General features: G+C 35.1%; 1 protein-coding gene across 4 annotated transcripts in view; it reads left to right on the top strand.

Moving 5' to 3' along the window:
• The window catches only part of NARS2 (asparaginyl-tRNA synthetase 2, mitochondrial), a 227,394-nt gene that overhangs the window by 100,549 nt on the left and 100,270 nt on the right, over positions 1-26,575 (top strand). For 2 of the 4 annotated variants that reach the window (XM_071218289.1, XM_071218288.1), the window contains exon 6: positions 6,449-6,543. The exons of the other annotated variants lie outside the window; for them this stretch is intronic. In XM_071218289.1, coding sequence (XP_071074390.1) covers positions 6,449-6,543 — 95 coding nt within the window. The remainder of the gene's footprint in view (positions 1-6,448; positions 6,544-26,575) is intronic. 4 annotated transcript variants of the gene reach the window in all.

Here is a 26,575-nt window from a genome sequence, read left to right as displayed (position 1 = left end):
CTCTGCTCACTAAGCAGCAATAATTACTTTTTCAAACAAATATTTTATAATACTCTTTTAATATCCTGAAATAAAATTCATAGGTAACATAAGTTAATACACTCTGAATTTATTTTATTAAAGAGGTTGAGGTCCCCCCAGAATTTTCCTATAAAAATCATTATAATGACTTAATTGTAATGTAAAGGAGAAATAAAATGAAATAATTTATAATAAAATAGCATGAATTTCATTATGTAAATGCTTACATGTGACTACATTGAAGCATAATGAAGTAAGGGTATGTTTGCATCTATGTAAATAAGTTGGATTTAGAAGAAGTAACATCAGAATACATTTTATACAACTGCTGATAAAGAAAAGGCTTATGAGAGGGCACTAGATTAAAAACTGTTAGAATAAGTAATAAAGATCAGAATTTTTTTATATATACAAGGAAACATAAGGATAAAACATCAATACAAGTTAATGGACTAAGTGGAGGAAAGGAGAAGTGATCATATTCTTCCAAATTTGCTGGACCTCATTTGGAAATACAGTGTTACAACAGTTCTTCACTAAGTAGTGAGAAAATACCACAGGATATGTCTTTTATTTTGAAATCCTATCAAATGTCAGGGCAAATATTTAGTCTTGGACACTAAAAAAGTCCTTGGAAACAATATCCTTTAGTGGGATTAAATGGGGCTAGTGGGATTCAAGGATGGATTTTTTTAAAAAAGAAAGAAATGATAGGACCTCTAGCAGCAGTATGAAAATACAACTGAAAAATATTAGGCAATTTCATAATAAATAAATAATTTGAATATTTCCAGTTAGCAATTGCACAACAGAATTCTGATGGACATACACACAAATTTTCTACACATACTTTTTTTTTAATTTATTGTGTTTTTTTTTGAAGATAGAGGTACAATATTTTTAAAACAACCGGTAAAATTGAACAAGATACTTTTATTTGATGTATTTTCATAATTCAATAATAGTGGTTCCTAAGTCTGTTTACAGTAGTCTTAAAAATTTCTTCTTTTGCATATTTAAAATTGTTTTTATTGTGTTTACAGTAGCTGCACCACTAATTGCAGTTTGAAATTCTAGTAATTTATCTTCCTTCTCTCAAAAAAGTGGGTATGATAGTCATAACTTGATCGTATGATAGTCATAACTTGATCCAGAGCCTGTCTTCATTGTATTTGGCCTCAAAATTATTTTTTAGCTTAACTCTTCCTATAAGTGTTTACTAGCATGTTTCCTACCTGTTTCAAATGAAGTTATTGTCAGTTCATAAAAGTCTTTAAATCCAATTGCTCATCATTTCTTTTAAAGATAGGTCTTCGTACCTTACTGTTATGAAAGTTAAATGAACTAATATGTTTAAAATTACTTTAGTAAAGTGAAGGGATATAAGATCAATACGCAAAAATCAATGGTGTTTCTGTACACTAATAATGAGCAATCTGAGGAGGAAGTCAGAAAAAAAATTCCATTTACAATGGCACCTAAAAGAATAAAATATCTAGGAATAAACTTAACTAGGGATATAAAGGACTACACAGAAAACAATACTACATTGCTAAAGGAAATCAAAGAAGACCTAAATCAATGGAAGAATATTCCATGTTCATGGATTGGAAGATTACATATCAGTAAGATGTCTATCCTATCCAAACTGGTTTACAAATTTAATGCAATCCCAATAAAAGTTCCAACAGCCTTTTTTTTTTTTTACTGAACTGGAAAAGCCAATTATCCAATTTATTTGGGAGGGTAAGGGGCCCCAAATAGCCAAAAACATCTTGAAAAGCAAAATTGGAAGAATCACACTACCTGATTTTAAAGCATACTACAAAGCTAGAGTGGTCAAAATTGCATGGTATTGCCATAAGGATAGACACCGAATTGAGTGTTCTGATATAGATTCTCGCAGATATGGTTAACTGATACTTGACAAGACCACCAAGCCTACTCAACTGGAACAGAATGGCCTCTTCAACAAATAGTGCTTAGAGACTGGATATCAATATCCAAAACAATGAAAGAGGATCACTATCTCTCACCCTTTACAAAAATTAACTCAAGGTGAATCAAAGACCTACATATAAGAGCCATGACCACAAAGCTCCTAGAAGATAATATAGGGAAGCATCTTTGAGATCTTGAGAGAGACATGGTTTCATTAACATTACACTCAAAGCATGTGCAACAAAAGAAAAAAATTGATGAATGGGACCACCTCAAAATTAAAAACTTTTATACTTCAAAGGAGTTTGTCAAGAAAGTGAAAAGGCAACCTATTCTGTGGGATAAAATATTTGGAAGCCACTGATCTGATAAGGGTCTAATGTCCAGCATATATAAAGAAATCTTAAGTTTGAAAAATAAAAACAACCCATTTAAAAAATGAGCAAGAAATTTGAATGGACACTTTTCCAAAGAGGAAATAGAAATGGCTAAAAAGCACATGAAAAGATGCTTAACATCAGGATTAGGGAAATTGAAATAAAAACTACAGTGAAATATCATCTTAGACTTATTATACTGTCTGCTATTTAAAAAACAGAAAACTACAAGTATTGGAGAGATTGTGGAAGAATAGGAACACTCATCTTCTGGTGAGAATGTAGAATGGTGCAGCCACTGTGGAGGGATTTGGTGGTTCCTCAGGAAGCTAAGTATAGAATTGCCATATGATCTGGCAAACCCACTACTAGGAATATACCTAGAAGAATTCAAAGTAGTGCCGTGAATAGATATATGCACACCAGTGTTCTTTGCGACATTACTCATAATTGTCAAAAATTGGAAACAACGCAGGTATCCATCAAGTGAATGGATAAACGAATTGTGGTGTAAACACATGATGGAATATTATGCAGTTGTAAGAAGAAATGAAGTCGTTAAGCATATGACAACATGGATGAGCCTGGAGGACTTTATGTTGAGTGAAGCAAGCTGGACACAAAAGGACAAATATGGTATGATTGTACTATTATGAACTAAATATATTATGTTAACTCATGGAATTAATAGAATGAAGGTAAAAAATGGAAAGCTGATGGTTAATCTGTGCAGAATTAGTTAAAAGATTGTTTGTGAATCTTTGGAAATGAATGCAAATAATGAGAGCACATCATGCTGTTTGTGATTAGCAGAGTTATTATATGGGTATGACAGTTATTGAACGGAAAAGTGTAAGAACATGTATAGTACTAGAAGGAAAGCTAAAAGATGTAACCTGGGATTGTAAAACAGTGAAACCTCAGGTAAAAACAAATTTAGGTGATTTTGCTTATGTAAGACTTTTTACAAAATAGAAATAGAAATAAACTAGAGAGAAGGAAACAGAATAGCAGCTGTGTACAGCAGGGAAATCAGAGAACTTGAGAGGTAATGAGTTTTGTTTGGTTGGCTGGCTGGATTTTGTTCATTATTATTATTCCTGGAATAATGAAAATGCTCTAAAAATGATTGAAGTAACAAATGTACAACTATGATTATGCTGAATACCATTGATTGTACAGTTTGGATGGATTTATGCTTTCTTAATATGTATCAGTAAAATTGATTTGTTAAAAAATGTATATACAAATAAACTACAAAGATGGAAATAGATAAGCAGTTATGTATGGCAGGGGAATGATAGTTAGATTGAGAGGTGACCACTAAGAAGTAGGCTTTTTTGCATTTGTTAATTTTGTTTTTGTTTTGATGTAATGAAAATGCTATAATTGAAGTGATGAATGCAAAACTCTTGTGATTTTGTACACTTCAAATGAATTGTGTACTTAATGAATTATTTCAATAAAATTAATTTTTAAAGAGTTGAAAGCAACCTAAGTGTCCATCAGTGGATGAATGGACAAACAAAATGCAGTATATACATATGATGAAATGTGACTCAGCTGTTAAGAAAGAATGAAGTATTGACACATGCAACAACATGGATGAATCTCAAAGACCTTATGTTAAGTGAAGTAAGGCAGTCAGTCACTAAAGGACAAATATCGCATGATCTTGCTGATAAGAACCAAGGATATTGAGCAGACTCACAGAGGAAGAGTCTGGAAGATAGGTTAGAAGGAGATAGAAAGAGAGTAGAGAGTGGTGAGTCAATACTCAATCTGGGCAGAATCTATGATAAGGTGGATGGGGATTGTTTGGCAGTGGATGGGGGTGATGGTGGTGCAGCAATGTGAGTGGGGTCAATAATCTGGATGTTGAGTGTGAGTGGGATTGGGGAACTGTGGTAGCCTTAGAACTGGAGGGGAGAGCTAGGAAAGAAACAAGTGAACTGTGGGGAGTAGAGAACCGTGGTCGAGAATACAACTGTGGGGTGTTCTTTTGGCAGCTGTGACAGGGGAGGGTCACTAGGGCAGGGTATTGGTAGTACAGAGATCTATGGATTAGTGGGCACCTGGGGCATGCCTCTGTGGAATATGAACATGATAATGTGGTCATAGGGTATTATCTCAGTGGGTGGAGACCCACGCAATAACCAACAAAATATTAAATTCCCGTTATGAGGAGTCCTGCTACATTCTCAAATAAAATGGAAAGAATTCTAGAGTACATAGGCATTGCCTAGAGTACATAGGCATTGCCTAATAAAGAAAACAGACCAATATGCCAAGCCCCCAATATTAGTGCTTGTACTTATGAACCTTATTATTGAAAATTGAAGCTTAGCCTAATAATAGCTATTGCCTAAGAGTTACCTCCTGAAAACTTCCTGGTTACTCAAATGTGGTCTATCTCTAAGCCAATCTTAGTAAATAAACTCACTACCTTCCCATTGGTGTGGGACAAGACTCCCGGGGATGAGCCTCCCTGGCACCAAGGGATTAATAGCAGGTGCCAACCAGCAATGCATTTGGAAAAAGACCTTGAACAAAAGTGGGAAACATTAAATACAAAAGAGTTTTTTTGGCTAAGAGATTTCAGAGCGAGTCAGGAAGTCGTTCCAGAGATTACGCTTATACGTATCTTTGGCACATCTCACTGCCACAGTAAACAGAGCCTCAAACATGGGTGCTGCTGAGGGCTTTAGATACATCTCATACACTATAGGTAAGGCACACAACCCTATGAAATCAGTACCCCATCCGTGGGCCTTACCTTGATCTATTTGATAACCTGTTTCCCCAATGTAACAGGGTTAGATTCATTTATAATTTCCTTACACATGATTCTTCTACCCCTTTTATTTGAACCTACAACTAGCCCTATGCCTGTTACATATATGTCCCAGAGACTTAAATCTTTGGTCTATTCATATGCCAATTGAGTCCTGAATCTCAACAGAGTTGCAGCCAACACCTACTCTCCAGTTCATTGGAGTCGCCCAGGACAACTTTGCCCATCTCCAAAAGCAGAGTATCTAAAACTGCAAAGAAAAACAGTTCCTTCCATCTGCCCCATAAGATCTAAGCCCCTCTCAATCTGAAGCAGAGTAGGCATCACTGTCCCCAAGTCCTCAAGATTGAGGAATGAACAAACGTTAAGGGGGAATGCAACCATGGACCAAACTAGATTTATTATTGTTGTAGTAACAGAAGACTTGTAACATTGAAATAGAGATAGTGGTTACCAGAGGTTTTGAGGGGTGAGGGAGGAAAAAATAGGTTGAAAATGAGGCATTTTTAGTGCATTGAAATTGTTCTGCATGATTTTGCAGTGATGGCTACTGACCATTATACATTTTGTTAAAACCCATAAAATTGTGTGGTGCAGAAGGGGGAGGGGATGGGGTATATGGGAATCCCCTACATTTTTTATGTAACTTTTCTGTAATCTAAAACTTCTTTTTTAAAAAATGTTTTAAAAAATTACTTCATAAAAGTCTGTGTTAGAAAACATTATTATTAATATTTTAATAACAATATGATGAAACATTTCCAGGGGCTATTATCTTTAGAAAATTAAATCCCAATAAGAAGACATAATCTTAAGATACTTTATAATCTTCCCATTAAATTTTTTTTTTTTCTTTTTTACAAACCCTTGTGTCGAGGGCTGACTTTCAATAGATCACAGCGAGGGAGCTGCTCTGCTATGTCTGAAACCCCAATCCAGAAGCAAGTCTTGTACAAGTGGTTTAGCACCAGGTTCCCCACAAACGTAAAATTTATTATTTCCTAACCTCTTGCCTCAGCTTGCCCCTCAATCAATATCATTTTTAGGGAAGAGTGTTTTTGTGACAAAAGTACTTTGTCTTTTCATTCTTGTTTTTTTTTTTAAAAAGAACATGGAGCAGACTTCCTTGATTTTTATCACTTTCCAAGTAGGCAGTTTCTTTTTTGGGAGTGTGCTGAGGACTGCCTTTATTATTATGAGCATGACCTATTTTTGCGAAATAGCATTATGAGTTTTAGTTGTGGCAAATACGTAAAAGTGAAAAGCAAACCAAAACACCTAATAGCTTTATATGACTATATTTCTTTATTTGCAGCCTTCAAGCACAATAAAGTTACCTGAGGAGAATTTCTTTGATGTTCCTGCTTTCTTAACTGTCTCAGGACAACTTCATCTAGAAGTGATGTCAGGGTACAGATTTTTTTTTTCTCTTTTTCTTAACGGACTATTGATTGTTGTTTGGGTGAGGTTGAAATAGTGTTTCCCATCCCAATGCTCAAATCTAAATATTAGAGTTAGTCTTTATGATTAGTCCACTTGAATCCAAAGGTACGTTTAGGTTGGCAATTTAAAAATATCCAAGTTCTTATGGTGAAATCACATTAGTCTAGACTTTTGTTTTTAGTGAAGAAATTAACACTGAAAATAATCTATTGTGAATATTTGCTTTTTAGTAATCTTTAGGACCTAATTCTTACATGTAATTAAAGCTTAAACATAATTAGCCATGTTTTCTTAAGTAAAATTTGTACCTGAACTAGGTATTAGTCCATTTCATTTAAAAAGGGATATACCTTGAAAAGATGGTAGAATTTTAAAATAAATATAGTTAGGTTTATTTCTTTTTTAAAAAAAATCTATTTTTTTGGTACATATTAATAAAGCATATGATCCATCTAAAGTGTACAATCAATGGTATTGTATATAATCACAGAGTTGTGCATTTAAAGTCTATAGCTTCATAAAAAAGAAAATTTACCCATAGTGCTACCATGGTTGACTTTGGGACAATTTAAAAAGTCTTAGAAGTCAGAGCACATTAATTTTAGATACTGTCAGACCTCTGGCAAATCTCTGTAACCCTTTGGGCCCAACTTTTTCTCTTCTTTACAAATCACTATAACCCTTTGGGCCCAACATTTTCTTTTCTTAAAAACCCAGGATTGGACAAGCAGATCTTTAAGATCTTGTCTAACTCTAATGGTGTCTGATTCAATGGGTAATTTCTTAATGATGACTCAACAAGTACTGAGTTTTCTCTATAAAACTTTGTTTCCTAGGGAGTGGCTTAAACAATAGGAATTTATTGGCTGATGATTTCGAGACTAGGAAAAGTCCAAAATCAACGTGTCAGCAAGGCAGTGCTTTGTTCAAAGACTGTGGCGTTGTGGAGCTGGCTGATGGTGATCATTGGTCTTTGATTTTCCATACATGGCCACGCACATGGTGGCATCTTCTCCTTTCTCTTCCAGGTTCCACTGACTTCTGGCTTCTGGGTGCTCCCCGTAACTTTCACTCTCTATCTGAATTTTCATTCTTACAAAGGACTCTAGTAATCTGGATTAAAGTTTCACTTGGGCCACACATTAACTGAAGTATATTTTGAAGAGGTCTTATTTACAGTGGGTCCACACGTACCAGAATTTGGATGTAATACCAGGAACATGTCCAAACTGGAATACACAATTCATTCCACTGTAATATCTTTGTTTTCTCATGTAGTGACTGGGGACTTAAAAATCTCATTCAGAAATCTCGTTAGTGAAAATAAGGTAATCTTTATGTGTTTCCTGTTGTTTTAAAAAGCAAAGGTGGAAAAACTTAGGAGATATAGAATAGAGTAATTTGCATTTTACTTATGTACCTGCTTTCCTTGTAGGATAGAAAATCAATGGGGTATAAAGGTGGTCTTGAAAATAACATATAATTACTTAGATTCTTTTCTTTGAGGCAGTAAGGTGTGATAACATTACAGAAGTTATTCTGTAATTCCAATTACCAAATAAGTATCCATATTATTAAAAAAAAACTATGTAGGAAAACTATAATCACAGTAGTTCCATGAGATTGTAGGATTTTCAGAGCTGGGATGTGGGAAGGACCATGCCAGCCATGTCATTGAAAGTTCCTTGGGAAGCGGACATGGCTCATCTGATAGAGCGTCCGTCTACCATATGAAAGTCCAGGGTTCGATCCCGAGGGCCTCTTGACCCGTGTGGTGAGCTGGCCCACGCACAGTGCTGCCGTACGCAAGGAGTGCCGTGCCCCACACACAAGGAGTGTGCCCCGTGAGGAGAGCCGCCCCACGTGAAAAAGCATAGTCCGCCCAGGAGTGGCACCGCACACTTGGGGAGCTGATGCAGCAAGATGACGCAACTAAAAAGAGACAGTTTCCTAGTGCCGCTAGATAATGCAAGCGGACACAGAAGAACACACAGCGAATGGACACAGAGAGCAGACAACAGGAGGGAAGGGGAGAGAAATAAATAAAATAAATCTTTAAAAAAAAAGAAATTTCCTAAAACCTATCAAAATATAATTTTCAAAAAATTTAAAACAGATTTCTCATACAAATATAAAATGAACTTGTCAAAAGATTTTTATTCTATCCAAGTTGTTAATTACTGAGGGAATAAGTAAAATAGCAAGGTGAGTTCAAAGAGCATCAGTGGAGCTCTTTATTCATGGGCAATTTTGATAAAGGAATTTTAGATTAAGATTGTGAGGTTAGTTACAGACTATTTAATGCCCTATAAGCCAATAAATACTAACATTTGGTATTATCTCTTTTACCTGGCAGTAATTATTTATAGATCTGCTGGGTAAAAATAGTCTAGGATGTTTAATACAATAGTAAATAGAATAGTGGAACAAAGTACATTCTTCTAAATAAACAGCCTTCGAAAGGGTCAGTGTCCCCATATGACACTGAAAGGACATGCCACTCATCTTTTGGCTTTATTTCCAAATTTGGGGTAACCTTTCTTAATAAATTTTCAATATGACTCATTTTATCTATAAAGGTAGAGGCAAAATATTTCCCCATCAGCAGTATCATGATAAGTGAAAGGTGTAAATTTACCAAATGTGTATTTGTGGAAAGGAACATGTATTCTTGGCTTTCTATTATAATACCAATAGTGTATTATATGTGTTTCCTCTCTCAGAGGAACCAAAGAACCTAATGTACAGTGAAACTTAACAGAAGATTAAACTGGCAGAATTCAAGGTTTTGTATTTTTTAATATGTTGTAAAGTATTCTAATGTAATTCTAATGTAATTCAGACGTTCTGACTTTAATTTGCATAGTTCTAGGACTATTAATATATAGTAAATCATGTTTCAGATAAATGCATGATCTAATCTCCAGTAAGAAATTGCTAGTCTTCTTTCATTCAGCTTTGTTTTTTCATTAATTTTATTTGACAGTTTTAAAATGGAATAAGGGAAGTGGACTTGGCCCAGAGGTTAGGGCGTCCGTCTACCACATGGGAGGTCTGCGGTTCAACCCTGGGCCTCCTTGACGTATGCCCACACACCATGCTGATGCGCACAAGGAGTGCCTAGCCACACAGGGGTGTTCCCTGCTTAGGGGAGCCCCACACGCAAGGAGTGCGCCCCGTAAGGAGAGCCGCCCAGCGCAAAGAAAGTTCAGCCTGCCCAGGAATGGCGCCGCACACAGAGAATTGACGCAGCAAGATGACCCAACAAAAAGAGACACAGATTCCCGTGCTGCTGACAAAAACAGAAGTGGACAAAGAACAGGCAACAAAATGGACACAGAGAACAGACAACGGGGGAGGGGGGGGGGGGGAGAAATAAATAAAAATAAATCTTTAAAAAAGGAATAAATAGTAGTTAAATTTAGAAGGTTATCATTTTCCAAAGGGATATTTATGTTGGTTGGTTCCGTGGGTTTATGGCTACATTTTTTTAAAACCCCCCTCATTGTTTGCACTTTCTGTCTGCTCTCTGTTCATCTTCTTTTTTTTTTTTTAGGGAGGCACCCATTTGCTTGAGCCATCTCTGCTCCTTCTTTGTGGTGTCTCTCATTGTGTTTCCTCACTATATCTCTTTTTTGCATCATCTCACTGCATCATCTTGTGTCAGCTTGCACTCCAACCCTTCACGTTAGCTCACTGTCTTGCTTGTCTTCTTTAGGGGGCACTGGGAACCAAACCTGGGACTTCCCATGTGGTAGGCGGGTGACTAGCTGTATGAGCCATATCTGCTTCCCTATGACTACATTTTAGTTATTTTTAAAATAAAATTTCTATTTTGAAATAATTTTTAGATTTATAGGAAAATTGCTAAGTTTGTATGGAGAGTTCCCTATACCCTTCATCCAGTTTCCCCATTAACATCTTACATTACCATGGTTTATTTGTTGAAACTACGAACCCAATGTTAGTACGTTACTATTAACTAAATTCCAGACTTTATTTGGATTTCAGCAACTCTTCCATTTATGTTCACCTTTTGTTCCAGGGTCTATTTCAGGATACCACGTTACAATTACTTGTCATTTTCCTCAGTCTTCCCTAGCATGTGACAATTTTTCTTCCTTTCTTGGCATTTATAACCTGGATAGTCTTGAGTACTGGTCTGTAGAATGTGCTGAAATCCAAATTTGTCTAATGGATTTCTCATGGGTAGACTGTGGTCATGGGTTTTGGGGAAGAATATCACAGAAGTGAAGTTTTCTCCTCCTCCCATGTTAGGGGGTTTGTGATATCCATTTGGTGATGTTACCCTCATGCTTGGTTAAAGTAGTGTTTGCCAGGTTTCTCTATGGAAAAGTTACTGTTTTTACTTTTCCCTGCTGTATTCATTAGTGATTCACTAAGTCTGGTACTCCCTCATTAGGGCAAGGGGAGGAGCATTAAGAAGTGGAATTAAGCATAACTATCTGGAGCAGGGAATATATCAGTTCTTCAAAATAGAAGATTTATTGTTTTTTCTGTAGTTATTTATTTATTTAATCATTGATATCAGTAGGGACTCATGTTTATTCTTGTAGCTATAATTCAATACGATGTAATTTGCTTTGTTCAAACTGTTTTAGTTTTAACTGTTGATAACTCATTCAGGTTTACTCTGGTGTTCCTTTGACATGCCCCCATCTGTTTTTTGTTTGTTTGTTTGTTTATTAGAGAAGTACGATTATAGAACAATCATGCATAAAATATAGGATTCCCATATAGCTCCCTATCATTAACACCCTGCATTGGTGTGGAATATTCAATAGAGTTAATGATAGCACACTTCTGTAATTGTACTGTTAACTATATATTGTATTATTAACTGTAATAAGGTTCACAGTAGTTCCATGGATTTTTTAAAATTTTACTCTGTTACCATTTATATAATTTAACATTTTCCCTATGAATCACATTCAGCTATGTAGTTCAGATTGTTAATTACATTCACTGTGTTGTGCTATCATCAACATCAACCATTACAAAAATATTTCCATCGTTATAGGTAGGAATCTTGTGCATTTTAAATTTAACTTCCTGTTCCCTATCCCCACCCCATCCCCTGGTAATCTGTATTCTTGATTCTGGCAAGAACTTCCAGGATAGTGTTGAATAATAGTGGCGACAGTCTTCTGGCCATCCTTGTCTTCTTCCTGATCTTAGAGGGAAAACTTTCAGTCTTTCACCATTAAGTAGAATGCTTGTTTTTGGCTTTTTAAATATTCTCTTTATCATATTGAAGGAAGATTCCTTCTATTCCTAGTTTTCTAAGTATTTTTAACAAGAAGTGGTGCTGGATTTTGTCAAAATGCCTTTTCTGCATCGAGATCAGGTGGCTTTTTTTCCTTCATTGTGTTTATGTGATGTATTACATTAACTGATTTTCTTGTGGCATCACCCTTGCATACCAGGGATAATCCCTTTTGATCATGGTTTCTAGTTCTTTTAATATGCCATTGGGTTCCTTTCGTTAGAATTTTGTTGAGGAGTTTCGTAAGAGATACTGGTCTATAATTTTGTTTTCTTGTGGTATCTTTGCTTGGCTTTGGCATGAAGGTGTTGTTCACCTCATAGAAAGAATTAGGGAGTGTTCCCTTCTCTTCAATTTTTTGGAAAAGTGTAAGCAGAATTGGAGTTAAGTCTCCTTGGAATGTTTGTTACAGTTCCTCTGTAAAGCCATCTGGTCCTGGACGTTTCTTTTTTGGGAGGTTTTTGATTACTGATTCAATCTCTTTACTAGTAATTGGTTTGTTGAGATCTTCTGTCTTCTTGAGTCACTAAGTAGTTTGTGTGATTCTAAGAATTTTTTCATTTCATATAGGTTTTCTAATGTATTCGCTTACAGTTGTTTATAGTATCCTCTTTTACAGTCCCTTTTATTTCAGCAGGGTCAGTAGTAATGTCCTCCTTTTCATTTCTGAATTTTGTTATTTATATCCTCCATCTTTTTTTCTTTGTCAGTCTAATGAAAAGTCTCTTGGTTTTATTGATCTTTTAAAAAAAAACAAACAATTTTTGACTTTGTTGATTTCTTTTTTCTATCTCATTTATCTCTGCTCTAATTTTTATTTCCTTTTCACTGTTTTAGTTTGTTCTTTTTCTAGTTCCTCTAGTTTTGAGGTTGGATCTCTGATTACATTTAAAATTTATAACTTTTAGAGCTGTGATTTCCCTCAGCATTGCTTTTGCTGCATACCTTAAGTTTTTGTATGTTGTGTTTTAATTTTCCTTCATCTCAGGATATTTCCTAATTTCCCTTGTATTTTCTTCTGTAATCCAATGATTGTTTAAGAGTATGTTGTTTAATTTCCACGTTTGTGAATTTTCCTTTTATCCCTCTGTCACTGATTTCTAGCTTCATTCTGTTGTAGTCAGAGAATAAACATTGTATGATTTCTATAGTTTTTAATTCATTGAGACTTGTTTTGTGAACTAATATATGGTCTGTCCTGCAGAATGATCCATGTGAACCCCGAGAAGAAAGTGTATTCTTTTTTTTGGTGTTGGTTGACGTGTTCTATATATATATCTGTTATGTCTAGTTTTGGTTTGGAGTATTGTTCAAGTCTTGTTCTATCTTATTGAGTTTCTGACTAGAGGTTCTATCCATTATTAAAGTGGTGTATTAAAGTCTCTTGCTATTAATGTAGAACTGTTAATTTCTCCCTTCAGATCTGTCAGCTGTTGTTTCATGTATTTTGGGACTCTGCTGTTAGGTGCATATGTATTAACAGTTAATCCATCTTCCTGTTTTATTGTCCCCTTTATCAGTATGTTATGACCATCTTTGTCCCTAATAAATGTTTTTGATGTAAACTCTATTTTTTTCTTTTTTTTTTTGCTTGTTGTATTTTGTAAACTCTATTTTATCTGAAACTTGTATAATTAACCCAGCCCTGTTTTTGTTAGTGCTTGCATGGTGTATTTTTTTCCATCCTTTCACTTTGATTTACTTGTATGTCTGAATTTAAGGTGAATCTTTTGCAGACAGCATATAGTTGGGTCACCTTTTTTTATCCTTTCTGCTAATTTCTGCCTTTTGAATGGAGAGTTTAATCCATTTACATTTAGATCACATCTGATAATGCAAGCCTTTTCTGCCATTTTGTTATTTACTCTTTTCGTTATTTATTTTATGCCTTTTTTTGTCCCTCACTTTCATTAACACCTCCTTTTATATTGATCTGATTTTTTAATTTCATACTGTACTGAGTGCCTTCTCATTTATATCTTGATATGTTTTTCATCTATTTTCCTTGAAGTTACCTTGTAGTTAAAATTTAATATCCTAAAGATAGAATAATCATATTTGGTTGAGACCAACTTAACTTCAAAAGCATACACATACTTTTTCTGTACCCCTCTGTCCCCCCACCTTTTTTATTTTTACTTCTTACCACCTGTATCTTTGTAATTATATGTCGAAACCATAAATTACATTACTTTTTATGTATTTGCATTTTAGCACCTGTAGGAAGTAAAAGTTGAGTTACATACCAAACACACACTAACACACTACAGTAATACTGGCATTTTTATTTACCCAAATGCTTATCTTTACCACTGGTCTTTATGTCTTTATGGTACCTTGGTCCACTGTCTAGTGTCTTTTCCTTTCAGTATGAATAACTCCCTTTAGCATTGCTTGCTTGTAGGGCAGGTCTAGTGGTGATGAAATTCCTCTGCTTTTGTTTATCTGGGGGTATCATAATTGCTCCTTCATTTTTGAAAGAAAAGTCTTGCCAGATATAAAATTCTTGGTTGGCAATTGTTTTCTTTCAACACTTTAAGTATTTCAGCCCACTGTCTGCTTGCCTCCATGGCAAGATCACTTTTTTAAAGGTTTGTTCAGTATGTTCACATTCTGGTCTTTATTGATGTTTTCTGATTTCTTTTCATTTTCCTTTGGATGGTCCATCATTTTCTGTTTCTTTGTATTCTTTTGTTGCACACTGTACATTTAAATATTTTAAAATATTAACCCTGGAATTTATTCCCCGAGTTGTCTTTTTCTTTTCTTTTCTTTTTTTTGGTATATTTATTTATTTTATTTTATTTTTTTAAAGAAACTTCGATTACATAAATGCTACACAAAAAATAGAGGGGATTCCCATGCCCCGCTCCCTAGCTCTCCCACATTTTCCCACATTAGCAACATCCTTCATTAGTGTGGTACATTTGTCACAATTGATGAACACATCTTGGGGCATTGCCACTAACTGTGGCTTATAGTTTACATTCTCTCCTGTACTCTTTTACAAGTTATTACATAATATACAGTGGCCTGTATCTGTCATTGAGATGTTGTTCAGGATAATTCCCAAATCCCAAAAATGCCCCCAAATTACTCCTATTTTTCTTTCTCCCTCCCCTCAGAACCTCCAGTGGCCACTGCTTTCACATCCATGATGAAAGTTCTTCCATTGCTAGGATCACAAAAAGTCTACAGTAGAAAAACTGTAAGTCTACTCTAGTCCATTGTCCGTTCCCCAGTCCTGAGGATTCTGTGATGGTGATGCCCAGTCATTGTCTAATTGAGAGGGATTAGGTCCTGTGGGACAGACGAATGGGATTTTCTTGCTTGCAGTTGCAGACTCTCTCTATTCCTTGAAATGGTCATTGTCAGTCATCTCGTTAGTTGTCCTGGGTGAGTCCAATGAACTGGAGAGTAGGTGTTGCAAGTCTGTTGAGATTCAGGCCCAACTAGCACATGGACAGCCCAAAGAGTTAAGACTCTTGTACATACACTATCAACTCTAGTACTAACTATAGTTTCAAATAGAGGGGCATAACCCTGTGTAGGGAAAACACAACTGAATCCAACCCTACCACATGGGGGACATAAATTCAAAAGTAGGGCCCACTGGCAGGGCACCAAACTCCTGAGCTGTCTGCCCTGCCTCTAGTGTCTGGATGTCTCCAGAGCCTCAGGAGCCCTGCTGATATGTGCATAAGTGTAACCTCTGAAATGACCTCCCAACTCACTTTCAAGTCTCTTAACTATATCAAGTCATTTGTCTTTACCCTTTCCCCCTTTGGGTCAAGGTCTTTTTCCAATTACATTGCTAGTTGATGCTTGATAGTAATCCCTTGGTGCCAGGGAGGCTCTTCCTTGGAAGTCATGTCCCACGCTGGGGGGAAGATAATGCATTTATACACTGAGTTTTGGCTTAGAGAGAGCCCATATTTGAGCAACAAGGAGTCTCTGAGGAGTTCTTTTTCTTGATTTCGTAACCAGCTGGTGATAAGACAGATTTTCTTGAGATTCAGCCCATTTTGGGAATCTTCCTGGCAAATGCAGTGTTCAGTGTTTTCCCTGTCTTTCTGGTCCTCTGTCTTGTCCTGGTCTTCTGCTTATTAGTTGTGTTGGAGTTTCCCTATTTACAGAAGTTGGTTGTCCTCTCTGCTTCCCAGGAGACAAAACCACCGTCTCCTGAATATTTGTAGTTCTCAGGTCATTGCCCCAGAGTGTCTGCTTCTGTAGTTTCTTACAGTTTTTCATTGCTCAAGCTGCTTTTGCTTGGACAGCAGATACTGAGAAAAGGGTTACACGGAGAGGGCTTTCCCAAGTCAGTCTTACCCTGTCAAAACAGGGCCAAAGACCTATGCAGGGTCACAGACTGGCTCCAGAATGCCCTCAGATGTGGACCAGGAAGGACACCAAAAACTTTACTGATGGCCCCATAGCCCTGAGTAAGTGTGGTGTCCTTATGTCGCCACTGTTTTTTACCCTGTCCGGGGAGGGTTGAAACAGTTGTTGCTGCCGCGTTTGTGCAGATTTTGAAACAATGGCTGTTCTCAGAGCTAGGCCTTAACAATCTGAATTCATTAATCAAAAGATGTTATCAGTGATTGGCCATGCCCAACCCTGGAGTATTTTTTTAACTATATATGTATTTTTTTTAACTAGAGAGGTTGTTAGCCTACGAAACAATCAAACATAATTTTCAGAATTCCCATACATCACTCCTCCACCAACACCTTGCATTGTTGTGGAACATTTGTTACAGAATATGAAGAACATCATCAAAATATTACTACTAACTATGGTCCATAGCTTACATATGGTATATTTTTTCCATATACCTCCCTGTTATCAAAACCATGCATTAGTATTGTACATTTGTTGTAGTTCTCAAGGGAACATTCTTATATTTGTACTGCTAACCCCAGCCCATTATCTACCACATGTTACTTATCTTATGCCTGGCAAGGCACACATGGTTCACTGTGTTGTACAGTCCCAGGCCTTGTACAGTCTGTCCAGAGTATCATTCAGTAGTTCTCAGTTTCATCACAGATCTTTATTTCCCTTTCTTTCACAATAGTGAACCCTGTTGAGGATGATGAATGTGGTTATAGTACATATACAGGAATGTTATCCCATGAAATAGGACAAAAGCACATCACTATCAAAAGGTGCTAATAACAGGGTTACTATCTATGGGGGAAAATACACCGAATACAAACTATAGGCCATAGTTAACCCTTATATTTTAATATTCTTTCATCACTTTTAGCAAAGGTACCACACCAGTGCTAAGTGTCAAGAATGGGGGTGGGGTACTATAAGGAGTAGGAGTTTTTTTTCAGGGCAGTGAAAATGTACTAAAATTGATTGTGGTGGTGAAATCACAACTCTGACTATACTGAGAGCCTTTGATTGTACACTTTGGGAATTGTATGGTTTGTGAATAAAATTGCTTACCAAAAAAAAAAAAGGAAATGTCATGTTATAAACTTTGTCCATTTTTTGTCATTTAAAGCCAGAATTGACTTTAAATCATGTATTTAAAAGAGATTTTTGGTTGTTATTGTATTCCCTTTTTTTAAAAAAAAAAGATTAGTCAATATATTTCTAGTTAAAACTGTTGTTTTCCTCTTGAACATTGCTGTTAGAAGTATAACTTGATTCAACTTCTCTAGAGGAATACCTTGTCATCTAGAACTTCATTTGTAGGAGTTTTTCCTAGTAAAGATCTATGAACAAAAACATTGAATGCAGCTTTATTTATAATAGTAAAAATTACTAACAACCTTAATTTCCATTCAAGAAGATACCTCAGTATACCAAGAAAAAAGTTATCACCATTTTCTAAAAGAACTCTTTAAAGAAATATTTTCAGTCATCTTATGAATAATTTGCAGAAGTAAGAATATGAGAACAATGAAAATCAATAATATTATGAATTTTAATAAGAATTTAAACATAGGAAGCCCACATTGTTTTAAACTGCTTTGAGATTATTTACATGCCATAAAATTCACCAATTTAAAAATGCAATTTGATAACTTTTAGTATATTTAAATAGTTCAAGCATCATCATGATCTAATTTTAGGATATTTTTATTGCCCGAAAAGAAACTTTTTACCATTAGCAGTTACTCTCTGTTCACTGCCTCCCATCCTTAGGGAGCCACTAATCTACTTTCTATCTTTATTGTTTGTGTATTCTAGATAGGATATAAATGGAATCCTACAACATACGCTTTCACTTAGCATCATGTTTTTTAGGTTCATCGTATTATAACAGGTATCATGTTTTATATACCACATTTTGTTTATCCATTCATCAGATGATGGACATCAGAGTTGTTTTATTTTGTGGCTGATAGGAGTTGCTATGTACTGTGTTGTACCGAATTTTGTTTAGACATATGTTTTCATTTCTCCCAAATATATATCTAGGATTAGAATTGCTGGGTCATATGAGAACTCTGTTTAACTGTTTGAGGAGCCTACTAGACTGTTTTCCAAAGTAGCTTTACCATTTTACATGCCCATCAACATGTATTAACAGGTATATGGGTTCCAGTTCCTCCATATCCTCACCAACATTCGTTATTTGTCTGTCTTTTTAAATTATAGCCATTCCAGTGGGTCTCATATTTTATTTCATTGTGGTTTTGATTTATATTTCCCTAATGTCTAATGATGAACATCTTTCCATGTGCTTATTGACCATTTGTATATTTTATTTCGAAAAGTGTCTAAATCCTTGACTCATTTTCTAAAAGTTGGGTTGTCTCTTTGTTATTGAGCTAGAGGAGTTCTTTATATTATTGACTACATGTCCTGTATCAGATCTATGATTTGCAAATACTTTTTGCCATTCTGGGGGTTGTCTCTTTACTTTCTTACTTTCTGGCCAACCCAATTTTTTATTCTCAATTTTCCTGGTTTTGAAAGTACCTCAGATGGACATAGTCCTTTGAATGCTCCTAATTGCTCATCAGCTGTCATGTATGAACCTAGGACATATTTATCGTGTAATTATGGGCTCCAGATTTCAAATACATCTTTAATAGATTCTTGCTTGTTATTACTTCTGGTTCTTGCATTCACATCATCCAAAAGCAGTACTGGGAGTGCATGTGGCTCAAGTGGTTGAGTGCCCGCTTCTTACACGGGAGGTCTCAGTTCAGTTGCCAATGCCTCCTGAAAAAACAAAAGCAAACAACAAGCAAAACAGATGATAAAGCCAACTCAGGGGAGCTGATGTGGTTCAGTGTTTGAGCACCGACTTCTGCATACAAGGTCCTGGGTTCAGTCCCCAGCCCCAAGTACCTCAAAAAACAAAAGAAAGAAAGCAACACTCCGAGAACTTGGGCAGCTCGTAATTTTGTTGAAGAGGTATGGCCATCTCCTTTACCCCTAATTGTAAAGCATTTTTATTTTTACACTCATAAGCACCAATTAGAATGATAAACCCAAGAAATGTTTTTTTATTTCTTCGTCTTTTTTCTCCCAAAGATCTTTGTATACACATTTGCCTTCAACATTTGTCTACTTATAAACCATATCAAATAAATTTTGGCTCACAAACACCATAAATGATGAAAGAATATCATCACATATTCTTTGAGCAAAATGAGATTGTCCAAGTTCTTGTTGCAAATTATTGCATGATGGAATTCTTCCTGTTGAATGATTAATTGAATGCAAATGCTTTATTTTCTTTTTGTTCACAGAAATATATTATTCCCTTATCAGTTCTTGAGTTTGAGAAAATTCATCTAGGATATTGTCATCTGAAGGATCATAGCTTGAGGTCTTATGCTGCTGCTGTCTAATTCTCTACATTTATTTCCTGACTTGTTTAATAATTATGAATTGTCTTCCTCAATCAGTTTCCTTCTCTTTACAATTATGAATAAAATAAAGGATTTTGAATTCTCAATTGAGTTCTATGAAAAATACAAAAGACTACAAACATGGTGTATTCAAATTTCTGTTATACCTTCTTGAATAATGATGTAATCATTTATGCTGGAGTGAGAAAACTGAAAGATGATATAACAGTGATGATTTATCCCATGCATAATTTTTGTTTTCTTCTTATTTTACTCTTTTCTTTAAACATAATTAGGAATAATTGACAAGTGAGGATGAAATAATTTCTAGCATGTATGAACTATTTCTATTTGCGGGGGGGTGGAGTTCAGGTTGGTCTTTGGTTTGATTTTGTTAAATTCTTGGTTTGAGATTGGTGTGAGCAATCCTAAACTGACTTTCTTGGGCTGTTCAAATGCTGAGAAGCCATGAAACATTCATACTTAGGATGCCCCCATCCTTTTAATAGCTGTGGTGAGAATGTCTCCATGTGAACCCAAGTTAAACTAAGGTGTAATGAATATGAAACTGTCTCCCCATCTACTCATATTACTTTCATTTTCATCTGCTTGGTTAGATGCTTATCTGAACTTTGTTATTTTTTACTCATTTGATTTTCAGTATCTTTTTCAATTATGCCTGTGATGTATATTTTCAACACCTCTGCTTTTGTAATGCCATTCACTATAGTCTTAGATTGACTTTTCCTTATCTCTTCATTCCTAAGGGCACAATTGAAATACGGCTTCCTCCTTACTTCTTCCCTGTTTTTCTCTCAGTAGAAATTATTTTTCCCACTTTATATACTCTTATTTTCTTATTTTTTGTGCTTAACTATTGCATGTCCTTTGAAAGAAAAAAAAATTCTCCTGTTTTTAGCATTTAGCTAATTTGTAGTTCTTCTCATATATGTCCTTCTCATAAATTATAAATCTCTTAAGGACAGAAACTATGTTTCTGTTTCCTTATAATTCCTAGCAAATAGTAATTCAGTAAGTATTATTAAATGGAATTTGTAAAGCACCAATTATCATTCTTTTTAAATTTCCCTTTGCTTTTTCTACTGTAAGGTTGAGTCCACATTGGGAGTTAAGTACTTCCATAGAAATTATATAAACTTTGAGATCTTTAAGTACCTCATGATTCCCTGAATGTGTATCAATATTTTTCTCATTGACCTTTACCTCGAATGGTGGTAAGATTTTTTTATGCTATTCTCTTAATGGTGAAACTTTAAAACACAGAAATTTTTTCTTTTAGTGTATTATTTATGTTAAAAGTTAACCTTATTTAGCTAGAAATATGAATTAACTATTATCTTTGGTATATATAGTTCAAGAACTTCATTATCACCTTTCCAATTTCATTATTTATATAATATTGTATTATAGAGTCAGGAGACCAAGCATTTCAGACAGATTGGACAGTAAGTGAAGGAGCTTTTTAGTAGGAATATTTAGCTTACTTGGGTGGAAATACAAGAGAATGTGGGTATTTGGGTTAAATGAAGATTTAGTATTGCCAAATAAGTTGGATAGAAATAGAATGTACAGAAGATTATAATGATGGATCAAAGAATATATGCTGAGTAAGTAAAGAAGTAAGGAAATGAGAGTAGAGGCTGATGATGAAAAAAGTGATGGAGTTAAGTAATTGGAGGGCTTAATGAAAAATTGTTGATGTGGAAGTGCTAGAGTAAAAACCTGTAAAAATAGGAAATGATGGTCAAAGGATATTAAGAAATTCTTATCTCTTAACTTAGACTCTCTGCTCTGCTCCCAATCTATAAACTGAAGTGTCAGTTGTCTTTTCATATTGTCTATAGTATATCATCTCAATATCAGAGTGTTCAAAACTAAACTCATTACTTTATTCCATAAATCTGTTTTTCCTTCTGAATTTCCTATTCCAGCAATGACACTACCATCCTTCCAGTTTGTCAAACTAGAAATGTGGAAATCACCCCAAATTCTTTTTCCACCGTTTCCATCATTTCAGTCATTTCCTTCCACTTGCCTTTGCTTCATCTGTCCTGTATTGCTTGTAATATTATAAACACATCATCCTCTTTCACACATTTGTGTTTCTTTACACACGACATTCTTCTGCCTGGAATGTTCTTTTTCCAAGCCTTTGTCTAACTACCTTCTCTCCATTATTCTAAACTCAGATTTAAAACCATATCACCCATATGCAACATTGTTAGCCATTAAGAAAATGAAAAACAAAACCTTAGTGAGATACCACTTTATACACATTACAATGGCTCTTATTTTAAAAATGGAAACTAACAAGTATTGGCAGGAATGTGGAGAAATCAAAACTCTCCTTCATTGTTGGTGGGAATATAAAAGGGTGCAGCTGCTGTGGAAACAGTTTGGTAGTTCCTTTAAAAGTTAATCATAGAATTACCATATGACCCAGAAATTCCGCTCCTATGTATATACCACAAAGAATTGAAAACAGGAACTAAACCAGATATTTATTGTGGTGTTGTTCACAGTAGCTAAAAAATCAAAACAGCTGAATGTCCAGCAACAGAAGAATGGATAGACAAAATATCATATATACGTACAATGGAATATTATTCAGCTGTAAAAAAGAAACAAAGTTCTGATACATGCTACAACTTGGATGAACCTTGAAAATGTCATGCTGAGTACAAGAAGCCACATACAAAATGCTAAATATTTATGATACCACTTAACATTAAATATCTAGAAGAAGCAAATTCGTAAAGACATGGAGTAGATTTGGGGTTACCATGGGTATGAGGTTTGGGAGGCAAATGGGGATTTATTGCTTGATGATTAGAGTTTCTGTTTGTAGTGGTGAAAAAGTTTTCGTTATGGATGCTGGTGATGGTAGCATAGCTTTATGACTGCAACTAATACACCACCGAATTGTGCTCTTAAAAATGGTTAAAATGGTAAAATTTATGTTATGTATATATTACCACAATAATTTTTTTAAAAAATTTTACCCAGAAAGTCCCCTCAACACTAATGCTTTTTTATTTAATGCCCTTTTTCTGTATGCCCATGTTGCTTTATGCTTGCTTGTCTGCATTGTCAAACAGGAATTGTTAGTTTATTTTATTATACTTTAGACTCTGAGCTTTTAAATATAGGGGCTATTGTCTTATTTAATTTTGTGTCTCTACCACTTAACCCTGAATAAAGACTTAAATACTTTTTGGAAAGGGTTTTTATAATTCTACTTATAATTATCTACTTATATACTTATCTTCCCATTACACTATCAGTTCCTCAAATCTGAAACTCTTTCTTATTCTTTCCCTTAATTCCTATTATTACCTCAGTGCCTGATGCAGGGCTCAGAATAATCTATATTTGATTTAACATTTATTGAGAACCAACTATATATCAAGCACTAGACTCAGTGCTGGGATACAGAGATGAACAATACATATCAGTCCTAACCTATATGACCCCATACAGTCTAACGAGCTAGGTAGGCGTTAAACAAGAAATTATAAGCATGGTGGCTGTTATAAAAACATTGTCCTGAGGACAGGAGCATATGGCAAGGAAATTAAACCTTGTCTAGACTGAGTTGAATTTAGAGGTAACCTTATCAGTAGAATGATAACATGATAGTGCATTTTTAAGTGTCATTTATATTTAATGACCACTGGCTGTTATGTTTGGTTTGGAATCTATTGCTTTTCTATTCTTGGAGCAATAGAAATCCAGTTACTGCAACTTTTTTCCTTCATATTATCTGTATTTGTCTCTGAAATGTCCTTTGGTTAATTTTATGGCATGTTTGATACATTATCCTTGAATGAATTATATTTAGCCAAATCGTCTTTTCTCTATCCTGTTCCTGTATCAACTTTGAAATACTTAAAATCTTTTATAAAACTTTATATAACAAAGTTGTAACTTTGTATCTTGTCTGACTTTAGGAGAACAGCAAGGATGAGGGATATGAACATCATGGCCTATAAAAAGAGGTTGAAGATACTGGATTTGTTTAGCATATTAAAGAGGAGGAGAGGCGTTGATTTGATAGTTGTTGAAATCCATTTGATGGGCTTCTATGACAGTCCTATGTGCCAATGAGTAAATATTTTCTTTTAATAACTTTATTGAGATGTAATTCACATGCCATAAAATATATACCCTTTAAAAGTATATAATTCCATAGTTTTTAATATATTCATAAAATTGTACAACCACCACCACTCTCTTAATTTTAGGACCTTTTCATCACCCCTCCAAAACAGTACCATACCCAATTGCAGTCACTCCCCATTCCTTCCTCTCCTAGCCCCTGTCTCTATAAATTTGCATTTTCAGTACATTTCATATAAATAGAACTACACAGTACATGGCTTTTTGTATCTGGCTTCCTTCGCTGAGCATAATGTTTACAAAGTTCTTCCATGTTATAGCATGTGTCAGTACTTTCTACTTTTTGTCCATTTCGAATAATGCTGCTACGAACATTCATGTACAAGTTCTTGGATGGATCTATGTTTTCATTTCTTTTGACTGTATATCTAGGAATGGAATTTCTGGGTCATATGGAAATTATGTTTAAGAGTTTGAAGAAATGCCTAACTGTTTTCCAAAGTGGCTGCACAATTTTTACAATCCTACCAGCAGTGTATAAAGGTTCCATTTCTTCCACATATTCACCAATACTTGTTATTGTCTGTTGTAAAAGTTTTTGTTTTTTAAGCTTAGAATAGGTTTCATCTATACTACCATTAGCTTTATCTCGTAAGATCTTGGTGATGGGGATTGGTGCCTAGATGACACACCTATAATTGTTCCTTTCCTGACAGTCTTGCTTAAAAATAGTTCTGAGCTATTAATGACATGGTGGGATACGTTTCTTTCTGCATTTAATTTCTGGTTAGTTTCTTCTTTTTACCCCTTTGATATCCAACCTCATATGCCTTCACAGGGCCTTTCAGTTAAAATAGCACTTTCTATATTTAGATGAACATACCAGAAACATGTTGGCATCATTTATATTTGAGTATTTAATTTTTCACTATCATTGCATTGCCTATGTAGAAAAGACTTCTGGTTTCAAAACTTTCCTTCCATACCCACCACATGGATAGATTTTGACTATTAACATAATCTTCTAAAATTAAGAGTATATTTCAAATCTTCTAACTTGAATCACGAAAATGTCTTCCTAACTCATGCTTATGTTTTTTCTCTATCTTACCATCCTGTTCCTTTTTCATATTTGTTTTCTCTATTTCACATCCATTGTATAGAAAAGCAGGCACTTTGCCCTCCTACTATTATTACTTTCCAGTGAGTAGCTGGTCAGCTGTTGCTTTCATGCATATTATGACTTCAAATAAAAACTCCACAAATGTGTTATAATTTTTAATCAACATTATTATGGTAAAATTTACATACAGTAAAATGCATACCATTTATTTGTACAGTTGGACGAGTACTAACAAATAAATGTATAAGCCTTTGTAACCACCATATCAATTGAGATATAGAATATTTCTGTCACTCTAAAAAGTATCGTTGAACTCATTTGCAGTCATACCCCATCCCACCTCTGGCCCTAGGCAACCAGTGATTGATTGGCTTTTTCTCACTATAGATTACTTTAGTCTTTTCTCGAATTTCATATAAATGGAATCATGCAGGATATACTCTTTTCTGGTAGGATTTTTCCCTTAAAAAAAAAATTCTTTGGAAAGCAAATGTGGTTCAAGTGATAGGGCCTCTCCCTACCATATGGGAAACCCTGGGTTCACATCATGGGGCCTCTTTGTGAAGGCAGGCTCACCTGCAAGCACTGTGGAGTGCCGCCTGGCCCGCAGACACTGCAGAAAGCGGACTCAGCAAGGTGACACAAGAAAAAAAGGGAGACAAGCAAAAACACAGAAGAGTGTGCAGCGAATGGACACAGAGCAGACAGCAAGCAAGCCGCAAGAGGGGAGAGGAGGGGAAATAAAGTAATAAATAAATACAGACACAGAAGAATGCACAGTGAAGACACAGAGAGCAGACAGCGTGTAAAAAGCCACAAAGGGGGGGGGGTGAGATTTAAAAAAAAAAAAAACCAGTTGGCCGTAGTGGTGAGGATTTATTTCTGAGCTCTCATATGTACTCCACTGATAGATGTGTCTTATCTTTTTGCCAATACCATGCTGTTTTGACCATGGTAGCTTTGTAATATGTTTCAAGGCCAAGCAGAAAATTCCTCCCACATCACTCTTCTCTTTTAGAATGCTTTTGGTTTTCAGGTGCACTATCTGTTCCAAATGAATTTGGTAATTGTCTTTTCTTTCTATAAAATAGGCTGTTGGAATTTTGATTGGTATTGCATTGAATCTGTAAATCAGTTTGGGTAGAATTGACATTGTCATGATATTTAGTCTTCTAATCCATGAACCCACAATGTCTATCCATTTGTTTGGGTCTTCATTGGTTTCTTTTAGCATTGTTTTGTACTTTTATGCATATAGATCTTATCCTTCTTTAATTAAATTGATTCCTAGGTATTTGAGTCCTTTTGTTGCTATCATAAATGGAATTTTTTCCCTGATTTCCTCCTCAGATTGTTTAATACTAGTGTACAAAAACATTACTGATTGCTGCATGTTGATCTTGTTTCCTGCCACTTTGCTGAACTTGTCTATTAGCTCAAATAACTTCAACATAGACATTTCAGAGTTCTCTAAGTATAGATCATGTCATCTGCAAATAATGAGAATTTTAGTTCTTTTTGTATTTGGATTCCTTTTCTTTTTCTTTTTCTTTTTCTTATCTAATTGCTGTAGTAGAACTTCTAGTACAATGTTAAATAACAATGGTGACAGTGGACACACTTGTC

The sequence above is a fragment of the Dasypus novemcinctus genome, chromosome 10 (assembly GCF_030445035.2).
Source record: "Dasypus novemcinctus isolate mDasNov1 chromosome 10, mDasNov1.1.hap2, whole genome shotgun sequence".
In the NCBI taxonomy this organism is placed as follows: Eukaryota; Metazoa; Chordata; class Mammalia; order Cingulata; family Dasypodidae; genus Dasypus; species Dasypus novemcinctus.
The sequence above is the reverse complement of the archived record's forward strand: the minus strand, read 5'-3'. Positions and strand labels throughout refer to the sequence as shown.